Below are 13,454 nucleotides of genomic sequence, written 5' to 3' on the forward strand. Positions count from 1 at the left end.
ATTGCTGGCTGTTGGGTCATGGTGTGTGTATGCATATGTACAGTATACCTTGCGTACTGTCTGGTCATATCATATGTGTATGTGTTTTGCTCTTGCTTCCTGTCTATAGAGAGCCGTTTGTACATTTGACCTTGAAGCCCCCAGCATGGCCCCAGTTATACCCGGAGCCACTACTAAACCCGGAGCCACTACTAAACCCGGAGCCACTACTAAACCCGCTGCCACTACTAAACCCGGAGCCACTACTAAACCCGGAGCCACTACTAAACCCGCTGCCACTACTAAACCCGCAGCACCTACCGCAGCACCTACTAAAACCACCACTGATGAGGTAACCACGCTACGTGTAGACACAGGAGAAATCTAAGGCGCAGTAAGAGACTCAACTGAAGAAAAAATTTCCCTGCACACAGCTGATCCCTGTGTGTGTGTGTGTCTCTCTCTCTCTCTCTCCAGGGTATGTCCCTGGATGCTCTCAGTGCTCTGGGAGACACTTTGGCTGCTCCAGAACCAGCGCCTGAACCTCCCAAGATCAGACCTGAGGACATTGTCACGGTATACATACACTGAACAATAAAGTTATTCTATTCAATTCTTACAATGACTAGCTTACAGTATAGGATAGTATTCATTTCAGCTCTGTTGTGTGTGTGTGTGTATATACATGTGTGTGTTTTTTTAATTTTTATATGTGCTGTATAGGAGGGCAAACTGACAGAGATGGAAGCTGTGCTTGTGGGTGAAAGGGATGACACTCTCCCACCAGAGTACAGGTTCACAGAGGACAAAGGCAAAGACCTGCCTCCTCCCAAGATAGAGGTGAGCCTCATTTACGCAAAGCACAGGTCATTGGGAGATCAAAAAATACATTACTTTTCACTATGAGAAGAAACAGAACTAAAGATAACCAGGAGTTATTGGTGTAAGGGAATTTGATAATCATAACTGTCTCTTCTTCCTCTCTTCACTTCTCCTCCTCCCTATCCTCTCCCGTCCGCTCCTCCCCTCCCCTGCTCTCTCTCTCTCTCTCTCTCTCTCTCTCTCTCCAGTCCTCCATGGACTCAGGTGAGGCTCTGGACATCCTGTCAGGTGACTTCATGTCTTCCTCTGTGGCTCCAACTGTCCAGGCTCCTGTCCTCTGCCCCCCAGCTCGTCCAACACAGGTGAACAACACCCTCTACCATTGGTCACTCACTTATCAAACCATCCAGTGATTGGTCTGCTCTCTATAAAACTATGACCAGCCGATACGTGTTTTTATGTCTGGTTGCTTTAAGTGTCTCTTCGTTTTTCATCGGTAGCAGAACAACTCACTTAACATATACATTTTCCCTCCATCTCTCCTCTCCTCCTTTGTGTCTGTAGGCCACAGATGACTTTGCATTGGATGCCCTGGCAGGGGATTTTGTAGCTCCAACTGTTGCCCCTGCAGTCAAATCTGCTGCTAACCGCCAGGTACTGATACACACACACACAATGTGAGATTATCGTTGTCCTATGCCTAATTCACATTTAGTGGCTCAGTCAGATACCCATTGTCAGCAGTGACATGTAACCGTGTGTGTGTGTGTGTGTGTAGCTGTCTACAGGGACGGTAGATGCTCTGGATGCCTTGTCAGACACCTTAGTGAACATGACTCCTATCCCAGAGCCCGTTCCTGTCTCAGTCAGGGACATCGTCAAGGTACTTATAAAGAGTGATATGAAGGCTTCATTAAGCCTACACATGATGTATTTAGTTTAAAGTGTGACCGACTGGAAATTCACTCTTGTGCAACACAACTGTTGAAGGCTATTCCTTGGTCAAAAAAATAAGCCTTACCTCACTGCAGTGAAACCTTTAGCCTATATGAGCTAATGCTATCTGTTGTTTTACCTGAGTCTGCTCTCTGCTTATTCTAGGAGAAGAAGGTCATGGAGGAGAAGCTTATCAAGATGGGGGAGAGAGATGTCAGCCTTCCAGCTGAGTACCGGCACACAGAGAAAGACCTTAAGGTAACATATACAGGGTTGTAGTAGGAAATAAAAGGGGTATTCCTGAAGATGCTAATGTAATGTGCTAATGATAGCATAAATGCTAACGCTAATACTTGGTAAATGCAATACACCAAATAAAATGGTAGTAAACGGCCCTTATGTTATTTTTACGCTCTTCTATCGAAAATATGCAAAAACCAAGTTTGGGAAACGTTAAGATTTTTTTTGTTGTTGACCTTACTAGGCAAGTAAGTTAAGAACAAATTCTTATTAACAATGATGGCCTAGGAACAGTGGGTTAACTGCCTTGTTCAGGAGCATAATTACAGATTTTTAACTTGTCAGCTCGGGAATTCGATCTAGCAACCTTTCAGTTACTGGCCCACCGCTCTAACCACTATGCTACCTGCCACCCCAGGTGTAAGTAAGGCTGTATATTTTAATAAGGTTGTGTGTATTTTCTCCTCACAGGCAGAGGCCAAAGCCCAGGCGGATGTTAGGCCCAAGCAGGTAGCGTTTCTGTCCAATTGTATCTATAATCGTACAGATCAGTCGTATTCAATGTCATACTGTGTTGAACACAGTGCCACTCATAAAAGTCCTATTGAATTCATGTAAACCGTATGTACACTTGTGACCCGTGTTCCTCCTTCCTTAAAGCCATCTATGGATGACAGCAGTGCCCTCGACCTCTTGTCTAGAGACTTCTCTTCCTCACCTTGTCCTGCTGCAACCTCAGTAGTTGTGACAACAAAGCAGACACAGCCCAGTCTGGAGGTACGTACACAGGGCCCGATACAGACTTTTTTTGACGCGTTTTGATTTAAGCACTTCTCAGTAGTTGGCATACAGACTTACCGAATGCATGTGCGTCACGCACTCTCCAGGTGTTGCTCCCTTATACGCTCTCTGCATTTGAGGCTACTAAGCCCATGATGAAGCTGGTCTGCAAAATTCTTGATATATTTTTTTTTTTTTAAGCTCAGACTCCATGTCATTATCAGATAAGACCTTTATGTGCCTCTTGCTACTCTATCATGGCCTCTCTTTCACACAGGTACATGTTCATCTTCTTTTTTTTTTGTCAATATACTTCTTCAGTGTCATTGTCTATTTTTTTCCATCACTTGCTGCTGCTCAAATGGACTTCTTCTCTTACTTCCTTGGCTGCTCTTTCAAGAACCTCCAAGGGGGCCTGCTTGTTTTACGTTTGTATAGACCGGGCATGATGATGATGTCTGCTCTGTAACAATAAAAAACTATCTTGAGTTCATATGCATGACACCTTGCAAAAATACTTAGCATATTATGCATTACCCGTACCCATTGGGTGCGTTACCTGATTAGGGCCGTCCACCCACGATGCTCAGAATGACAGAAATCCCATTTAGATTATGGTAATTAATTCTAACAGAACAGGCAAGTCGAGGATGCAATGATTTGCGGTCCTTCTAACCTAATTCCGATGCGCACTTTGAAGATGTTATACTTACTGTCCACATTTACTTTTCCTCAGCCAACAAGACGACTAACGAACAGCAAAATCACTAGCCTATGTCAATCTACTATTCCCCATAGTAGAAAATTGAACCTACAACAGTGGAGGCTGGTAGGAAGAGCGAAAGGAGGATGGGCTCATTATATAGGAGGAGGATGGGCTGGAATGGAATAAACGGAGCGGTATCAAACATATTGAAACCGCATGTTTGACTCCGTTCCATGAATTCCATTCCAGCCATTACAATAGCTCCTATAGCTCCTCCCACCAGCTTCCACTGGAAGATGAACTTGCCATTGATTCTCTGGTTATGGAGCAACAGATATGGTTGTTGGTTGTCTTACAGCGCCCTCTAGTCTTATTGAGACCTATTACAAGTCTCCCGTATCACTTTACCATAGCCCTCCCTGAAGTTATATCCACACTGAACAAGGTGTCAATTTTGTTTATTGCAGAGCAACAGCAAGTCAAGGTCTAAGTCAAAGGTAAGAACTAGACCTTAAGAAAACCAAATGAAATTAGATCCTAATAATCATTTGAGATACATGCCCATATTCATGTGATTTGATATAAATGTCCTCTAATTGACTTGACCTTTTGTCTCAGAAACAACAGGAGGAGAACCCATCAGCCAAAGACCACCTGTCTGGAAAGATGAGTTCAGATGTAGTGCCAGGATCCAAAAATAAGGGTGGCAAGAGCTAGACCTCTAGGTAAGGATTTCACAGATTTCAAAAGTAGCCTACAAGACTCAACCAACTTGAAACAATGTGACTGTGATACTGCAATGCAGGCTTCTATATGTACTAGCATACTTACAATTTAGTCTGATTTAGTATCATAGTATAGGATTCTTTTGTCGTCTTCTGTGAGATTGACTGATGTATGGTTTTTTTTTCAGGTTTCTAGCGCACTACATGTCCCCTGCCACATGGAGGCGCCACTAGAGGGAGCTGCTGTGAACGATGATTCTATTTTTCTAAATGGTGGAGAATGTATACTGGATGAAAAACAAACATGACCACACACACACACACACACACACAGACAGACACATGCTGTGTGCAATGCCTTTCCTGCTTGGTTTCGCACATGACAGAAGATTGTACTTGTTTTGGTTTCTTTCCTTTGAGATGAGGAGAGCAAAATAAAGAGAGAGTGAGAGAGAGAAGGCGAGAGAGAGAGTTTGTTGTAATTTATTCCTCATGAATGACAGAGCAGCTGTCCAATCCTGTGAGAAAAATAAAATGGAGGTGTTGCCCTAGCTAACAGTCTGTATTGCCCCAATGTTGCAGTGATGTTGCTTCAACATTGCTACAATGTTGGGTAATAGTGAGCGTGATCTGGGTAATAGTAAGAGTGATCTGGGTAATAGTAAGCGTGATCTGGGTTTAGGAACAGTGTATAGTGGGTATATAGGATTGTGATGTCTTTGCAATCTTGCTGTACACAGAAAAGCATGTTTTCTATTATGTGGACAGCCAACATAAGACACTAGCGTACAGCATAGTCTTGCTTAGTTTGATGATAATACTTAGTTTACAATATTGAAATGTGTAAAAGGATTTACAGGAAGTGATCTGCTTGGTACGGATGCATCTGATAGCTCATGCAATACTATATATTTACTTTCTTGATAGATATCGCTTTACAGAAGGGTATATATGTGTGTACTTTGCCTCGTAGAAGCATGTATTGGTTTCCGAAAGTGCACTTACAAGTAAACTTGGGTGGTCACTACCTCTGTAAACTGCCTTTGTTTGTATACTGTAAAACAGTCCCAAGAGCTATCACTTCTACTCAAAAAGTCAAAAGCTGGTATGACAGAATTCTACATACAGTATTTCGGTGCCGGTCTCAAACTCAAAACTTGAGAGATATTTTGGAAATGGGAATTCTAATTTAATAAAAATGTCAAAAATAATTGGTTTGCTGTGTGTATTCAGTATTCAAGTGTCTGTAGTAACTGCTTGTGCCTCAACAACAGAAAAACAAACATTTTGAAGCTAACATGGGGTAGCCTAAATGTACTTTGTCCTATAAAATGGCAATAAGAAAATGTCAAAAACAATTGTCATTAATTGTAGTAGAATACACTATTGGTAAGAGGGTAATTTGGTATAGGGAACCTACTGTATATTTTGTTGCAGGGCAGAGAATACTTTTTAATATATTTTAGAAAGGATTTCACATGCAATATTAGAAAAATCTTTATCTTGTGCAAAGCAGCTCCGTAGTTTGTACATTTTGTTAAGTTTTACAACGCTGCTTCCTCTGATATTGGCTGTTTTTCGAAGTGCAACAGCCTTGGACGCTTGTAGAGTAGAATTTCAATAGATGTCAAGTGTTTGTAAACAAAACATTTGAATAAAAAAAGATGTAGCTTTACCATTTCTGTCTCATCATTCAGATTGTAAGAGATGAGTAATGGAGATTTCACATTAACATGCCTTTACAGTTACACGAACACTCACATTTTACATACACTATGTTACAATCATTCAAGTATTCCAAAAATATTGCTTTCCTCCAAATATACAAAAATGAATAGTATGGGGAAGAAGTCCAACAATTTGAGGCATAAAATGTTAAGAGTTTTATGGGGGTTTCACTGCAGAGCTTGAATGTATAACATTGAAATACACAATGATAAATTATAGCTGAGTCAATAGAGCACAAGGACATCCTTGCCGGCCGAACCCCCCCTAACCCGAACGACGCTGGGCCAGTTGTGCGCCACCACATGGGTCTCCCATGGGACAGCTTGGGAAATTCCAGAAAATTATGTCATGGCTTTAGAGGCTTCTGGTAGGCTAATTGACATCATTTGAGTCAATTTGAGGTGTACCTGTGTATGTATTTCAAGGCCTACCTTCAAACTCTGCCTCTTTGCTTGACATCATGGGAAAATCAAAAGAAATCAGCCAAGACCTCAGAAAATAAATTGTAGACCTCCACAAGTCTGGTTCATCCTTGGGAGCAATTTCCAAACGCCTGAAGGTACCACGTTCATCTGTACAAACAATAGTACGCAAGTATAAACACCATGGGACCACGCAGCCGTCATACCGCTCAGGAAGGAGATGCGTTCTGTCTCCTAGAGATGAACGTACTTTGGTGCGAAAAGTGCACATCAGGTCTTTCTGGGTGGAGCAGTGGTCTAAGGCACTGCATCGCAGTGCTAGCTGTGCCACCAGAGACTCTGGGTTCGAGCCCAGGCTCTGTCGCAGCCGGCCGCGACCGGGAGGTCCATGGGGAGACGCACAATTGGCCTAGCGTCGTCTGGGTTAGGGAGGGCTTGACCGGTAGGGATATCCTTGTCTCATCGCGCACTAGTGACTCCTGTGGCGGGCCGGGCGCAGTGCACGCTGGACCAAGTCGCTAGGTGTACGGTGTTTCCTCCGACACATTGGCGCAGCTGGCTTCCGGGTTGGATGTGCGCTGTGTTAAGAAACAGTGCGGCTTGGTTGGGTTGTGTTTCGGAGGACGCATGGCTCTCGACCTTCGTCTCTCCCGAACCCGTACGGGAGTAGAAGCGATGAGACAAGACAGTAACTACTACCAATTGGATAGCACGAAAATTGGGGAGAAAGAGGGGGTAAAAAAATAAATAAATACAAGTGCAAATCAATCCCAGAACAACAGCAAAGGACCTTGTGAAGATGCAGGAGGAAACAGGTACAAAAGTATCTATATCCACAGTAAAACGAGTCCTATATCGACATAACCTGAAAGCCCGCTCAGCAAGGAAGAAGTTTTTATGGCTCCAAAACCGCCATAAAAAGCCTGACTACGGATTGCAACTGCACGTGGGGACAAATATTGTACTTTTTGGAGAAATATCCTCCGGTCTGATGAAACAAAAATAGAACTGTTTGGCCATAAGGACCATCGTTATGTTTGGAGGAAAAAGGGTGAGGCTTGCAAGCCAAAGAACACCATCCCAACCGTGAAGCATGGGGGTGGCAGCATTATGTTGTGGGGGTGCTTTGCTGCAGGAGGGGCTGGTGCACTTCACAAAATAGATGGCTTCATGAGGATGGAAATTATGTGGATATATTGAAGAAACATCTCAAGACATCACTCAGGTAGTTAAAGCTTGGTTGCAAATGGGTCTTCCAAATGGACAATGACCCCAAGCATACTTCCAAAGTTGTGGCAAAATGTGGCCATCACAAAGCCCTGACCTCAATCCTATAGAAGATTTGCGGGCAGAACTGAAAAAGTGTGTGCGAACAAGGAGGCCTACAAACCTGACTCAGTTACACCAGCTCTGTCAGGAGGAATCGGTCAACATTCACCCAACTTATTGTGGGAAGCTTGTGGAAGGCTACACAAAACATTTGACCCAAGTTAAACAATTTAAAGGCAATGCTACCAAACACTAATTGAGTGTATGTAAACTTCTGACCCACAGGGAATGTGATGAAATAATTAAAGGCTGAAATAAATCATTCTCTCTACTATTATTCTGACATTTCACATTCTTAAAATAAAGTGGTGATCCTTACTGATCGAAGACAGGATATTTTTTACTAAGATTAAATGTCAGGAATTGTGAAAAACTGAGTTTAAATGTATTTGGCTAAGGTGTATGTAAACTTCCGACTTCAACTGTATTTACTATGGAAACATATACAGTCAGGCCTGAAATTATTGACACCCTTGATAAATATTATCAAAAATGACTGTATAAAATATATGATTCAAATACTGAGCTATATTGTATGCTACATTTGTATGTTTAATTTTTTGTAAAAAAATTTAAATGGGAAAGTATTGTATTATAAATCCTGGGTTTATAGTATATTATTTTATACTACTAAAATTGCACAAAAAAAATAGATTTTGTTTAACAAGTTTAAAAATAAGGTAGGGGTCAAAATTATTCAAACTTATTGTGAGGATAACGACATTGGGATTGGAGAACACATTTGGAGGGATCTTAGACCATTCATCCATACAGAATCCTTCCAGATCCTTGATATCCTTCGTCTGCACTTCTGGACTGCCCTTTTCAATTCAAACCACAGGTTTTCAATGGGGTTCAAGTCCAGAGACCAAGATGGCCATTGCAAAATGTTGATTCTGTGGTCAATTAACCTTTTCTTTGTGAATTTTGATTACTGCTTGGGGTTATTGTCTTGCTAGAAGATAACCTGCGGCCAAGTGTCAGCCTCCTAGCAGAGGCCACCAGGTTTTTGGCTAAAATGTCCTGGTACTTGGTAAAGTTCATGATGCCGTTGACCTCAACAAGGGCCCCAGGACCAGTGAAGGCAAAATAGCCCCATAACATCACTGATCCACCACCATATTTTACTGTATGTATGAAGCATATGCTTCTGTTTTGATATTGTATTTCCATCAACTAGGTTCAATGCTCTTGTTTTGCTTGGTGGGCAAAGGTGTTTCATGTGAGTGTATATACTGCAAGTGGGTGTTTCATGTGAGTGTATATACTGTAAGTGGGTGTTTCATGTGAGTGTATATACTGTAAGTGGGTGTTTCATGTGAGTGTATATACTGTAAGTGGGTGTTTCATGTGAGTGTATATACTGTAAGTGGGTGTTTCATGTGAGTGTATATACTGTAAGTGGGTGTTTCATGTGAGTGTATATACATACTGCAAGTGGGTGTTTCATGTGAGTGTATATACTGCAAGTGGGTGTTTCATGTGAGTGTATATACTGTAAGTGGGTGTTTCATGTGAGTGTATATACTGTAAGTGGGTGTTTCATGTGAGTGTATATACTGTAAGTGGGTGTTTCATGTGAGTGTATATACTGTAAGTGGGTGTTTCGTAAATACACGAGGGTATGAGTGGGTGTAGACATATGCAGGACTCGTGATTGCAGTGGCATATAGGGATGAAGAGGAGGAAGAGGAAGCCACAGCCAGCAGCAAATGGGCCCAAATGATCAGATCACAGGATGCACTAGGGTCCATTTTTCCCACTGCAAAAGCACAAGTCAAACAGGGAACACATTTTTGTTCAGCCACATTGGATAATGGCAAATACCCAGTCAGTGTAACTTTGGTTATCCAAAACAACCCTATCAATGATGATTTAAATCATGTTGATGATGATGAAGCAAAACTTGGCAGTTGTAGATCTGGATACCTCTATGCCTGTGGTCATTGGTGGCGTTGTCGTGGTTGTTTTAAGTGGAGTGAGGTGTGTTAGCATGGATAACTTTCAGACGGTTTAAAACTTATTTAGGCTAACTTTGGCCACAATAAACCTCTGATTGAAAAACCCTTGTTGCCATTGTTGTCTGAAACTGGATTATTCCGATCAAATTAATGTATAAAATGTAGCCTAGCTAGTTTACTCACCTGGCCCAGCAAGTCAAGTTACTTCACCAAATACTTGCGCATTACTGTTGATTGATGCACCGCTGTAGACCACACTATCTCGGGCCTTTTTGAAAGCCTTCAATATCAAGATGTCTTTGTTTATCTGGTCCCCACTGAACACTTCGGAGTCAAAAAAGTATGTGCTTTTCTTAATTCTTGGAATTTAACGTTGCAATAAACTCCATTCCAGCGTTGTCCTTCACTCGAAACCAAATCAACATGTTGCCCCTAGGTTTCGGGCTCTATCCCTTTTCTCTGTTAGAGAACACAGTTCGAGAGTTTTTGATAGCGTTTGTGAACATAATTGAGATTCAACAAATAAATACATAAATCATTTCTTATTTAAAGATGTATTTTTAAAAAAAGGAAATGACTGAAACGTGATCAATTATACAACTGGGTTACAAGCGTATAGCCTAAAACCATTTTGTTCACAATAAGACAGTCTAGAGACAAACCTACAACACAAATGAATTTACCCTTCACATCGAAATTTAAATAGCAGTAGACAATGCTATTTATTACAATGGTATTGTTTGTTCCAATAAAAGTTGCCTATTTAGTCAGTTTACTACATGAATGCCAAGAACGTTGTGCATATAGGCCTCCCTAGGCTAATTGTATTTCAGATTGAAAAAGCTAAAACATTATATATAGCCACACTTATGAACTAGGCATTTTAGAGTGCATGTATTCTGGCGACGTGGAAATCCATCGATCACTGTTGTTTAAACTATCCGCCCTACATTGAAGGGAAAAACTCCATAGGCTATACCATGCTTACCTTGACAAAAGAACAGTGAAACAAGTGTCTGCAACCACTTTTGGCCCATTTTCATGTATTTTGGCACAGCAATACTTCCAAGATCTCCATCATGGTATGTACAGTAGAACCCGGTATGATGAGGAGCTCAAAACGACCTTAAACCCCGCCCCAAGTCATTTCTCATCACTGTTAAATCGAATCATTTGCAGGAGTCATTGCAGGTGGTCTGTAAAGGCTGCTCAAGCAGAGCTCAACAATCCGCGCGGCGCCTCACAACAGGCTGGCGGCTTTGTGCACAAATTGCACGCGGTCTGTGCGCTCACCCACAGCACATTGTGGCGACAAAAACGAGGTAAAGACTAGGCCAAATACGAATGCAGTCAAACTTTCAACGGAGGGGGAATGAATGTAAGACAAGAGCAGCAGCTGCACTTTTGAGGACGAGATTCTGTGCTGCCCGGTTGATAAACATCTGTTGCAAGAATATCCGAATAATATCATCAGCAGGCCTATAATTATAAAGGCTATTATCGAGCCTTGAGACTATTTGTTTCAAATAATGTTAACACATTTTTGAATATGTTATTTATTTGTAGTATTGCTATTATATTTGCAACAAAATGTACTTATCATGTAGGACGCCTATATCGTGTCCAAATTAGGCTATAGGCCTATATTTCACTAATCTACAGCCTAAATCAGTGCATGGTGTCAAAGTTTAATAGATAGCCTAGACATTAACAGATTAGACATCTGAAATAACCCTGAAAGAGTTTCACACAGCCATAGATCCTGGCATACTGTAAGATAACGTTCAAATACATTTTGTTTTGAAGGGTGAGGCTCTGCTTATAAGATTAGTTAAGGTTCCTCTCTTGTGCAAATAGAATAACATTGAATCGAAATGAATTTGGATAACTTTTGGATCAATTTTGATAACAATCTGACACTATAAAGCTCATAAATAACAAGGCCTATTCATGAAAGATAGAGTGATGTGAATAAATGTTTGGTTACATCGCCCCCTAAATGCAAGAAATAGTTCACCAAAAGTACATTTTTGTAAATTATTTTTCCTCAACCCTACCAACCCTTCCCTGATTGGAGTAAACTAATAGACAACACTTACAGCTATTTTTTACTCACACAGTGCACTCTAATCTTCATTTCAACCCTCAGATGTCCACAGACTAACCCATCTTTCCCAGTACTCTACAATTTTAATATTTCCTTTTGCAATACTTCCTACTATTTTACTGGGATGTCTTACGAGGGTCTTGAACCTCTGTATTTGTACAATTTCTACCGAGATTGCCCTAAAAATAAATACTTTACCTAAGAATATAATCATATTTCCCATTGATTGGTCGTGTTATTTGTTCAAGATCTGCTAGCACTGTTTGTAGGTCCATCTGAACACAGACATTATGATTTAACAACCATTCATGGACCTGACTCCAAGAGCGAGCCACTGAAGGACAGTAACAAATGAGATGATCTGTTGATTCAGTTTCCTCGTGCTGCACAGGGCTGACTGTTCAACGGTAGCCTAGTGGTTAGAGCGTTGGACTAGTAACCGAAAGGTTGCAAGTTTAAATCCCCAAGCTGACAAGGTACAATTCTGTTGTTCTACCCCTGAACAGGCAGTTAACCCACTGTTCCTAGGCCGTCATTGAAAATAAGAATCAAACATCTCCAATCTAAAATCAAATCTAGAGTCGGCTTTCTATTCCGCAACAAAGCCTCCTTCACTCACGCCGCCAAGCTTACCCTAGTAAAACTGACTATCCTACCGATCCTCGACTTCGGCGATGTCATCTACAAAATAGCTTCCAATACTCTACTCAGCAAACTGGATGCAGTTTATCACAGTGCCATCCGTTTTGTTACTAAAGCACCTTATACCACCCACCACTGCGACCTGTATGCTCTAGTCGGCTGGCCCTCGCTACATATTCGTCGCCAGACCCACTGGCTCCAGGTCATCTACAAGTCCATGCTAGGTAAAGCTCTGCCTTATCTCAGTTCACTGGTCACGATGGCAACACCCACCCGTAGCACGCGCTCCAGCAGGTGTATCTCACTGATCATCCCTAAAGCCAACACCTCATTTGGCCGCCTTTCGTTCCAGTTCTCTGCTGCCTGTGACTGGAACGAATTGCAAAAATCGCTGAAGTTGGAGACTTTTATCTCCCTCACCAACTTCAAACATCTGCTATCTGAGCAGCTAAACGATCGCTGCAGCTGTACATAGTCTATGGGTAAATAGCCCACCCAATTTTACCTACCTCATCCCCATACTGTTTATATTTATTTACTTTTCTTCTCTTTTGCACACCAATATCTCTACCTGTACATGACCATCTGATCATTTATCACTCCAGTGTTAATCTGCAAAATTGTAATTATTCGCCTACCTCCTCATGCCTTTTGCACACAATGTATATAGACTCTCATTTTTTTCTACTGTGTTATTGACTTGTTAATTGTTTACTCCATGTGTAACTCTGTGTTGTCTGTTCACACTGCTATGCTTTATCTTGGCCAGGTCGCAGTTGCGACTTGTTCTCAACTAGCCTACCTGGTTAAATAAAGGTGAAATTAAAAAAAAAAATTAAAAAAAATTGTTCTTAACTGACTTGCCTAGTTAAATAAAGGTAAAATAAATCAAACCTATATTGAGCATTATTTTTGTGGCAAGAATTTTATATAATATTTTAAGTGAAAATAACGGATTGATGTATCGATTGTTGTTTTGTATATACGTTCATAAACCCCCGTTCCCAACTATCTTGAACTTTATACGGCATAGTTGTCAAACCTCTCTACCTTCAGTGAAACTGCTCCATTTTACGA

The 13,454-nt window shown here is 41.3% G+C and overlaps 1 protein-coding gene and 1 pseudogene across 23 annotated transcripts in view; one reads left to right on the plus strand and one right to left on the minus strand.

The window, feature by feature from the left end:
• The window catches only part of LOC115142755 (calpastatin), a 72,108-nt gene extending 66,709 nt beyond the window's left edge, over positions 1-5,399 (plus strand). For 22 of the 23 annotated variants that reach the window (XM_065001630.1, XM_029682438.2, XM_029682446.2 and 19 more), the window contains 12 exons: positions 110-331; positions 457-555; positions 703-819; positions 1,050-1,163; positions 1,366-1,455; positions 1,580-1,684; positions 1,903-1,995; positions 2,449-2,487; positions 2,638-2,754; positions 3,931-3,960; positions 4,082-4,188; positions 4,377-5,399. In XM_065001630.1, the coding sequence (XP_064857702.1) occupies positions 110-331; positions 457-555; positions 703-819; positions 1,050-1,163; positions 1,366-1,455; positions 1,580-1,684; positions 1,903-1,995; positions 2,449-2,487; positions 2,638-2,754; positions 3,931-3,960; positions 4,082-4,180 (1,125 nt within the window). In that variant the 3' untranslated portion in view covers positions 4,181-4,188; positions 4,377-5,399. The remainder of the gene's footprint in view (positions 1-109; positions 332-456; positions 556-702; positions 820-1,049; positions 1,164-1,365; positions 1,456-1,579; positions 1,685-1,902; positions 1,996-2,448; positions 2,488-2,637; positions 2,755-3,930; positions 3,961-4,081; positions 4,189-4,376) is intronic. The other variant, XM_029682447.2, reaches the window with a different exon arrangement.
• Positions 5,400-9,017: 3,618 nt separating this feature from the next.
• LOC115143599 (T-cell surface glycoprotein CD8 alpha chain-like) lies at positions 9,018-11,095 on the minus strand (annotated as a pseudogene).
• Positions 11,096-13,454: the final 2,359 nt, after the last annotated feature.

Source organism: Oncorhynchus nerka, linkage group LG15 (assembly GCF_034236695.1).
Source record: "Oncorhynchus nerka isolate Pitt River linkage group LG15, Oner_Uvic_2.0, whole genome shotgun sequence".
In the NCBI taxonomy this organism is placed as follows: Eukaryota; Metazoa; Chordata; class Actinopteri; order Salmoniformes; family Salmonidae; genus Oncorhynchus; species Oncorhynchus nerka.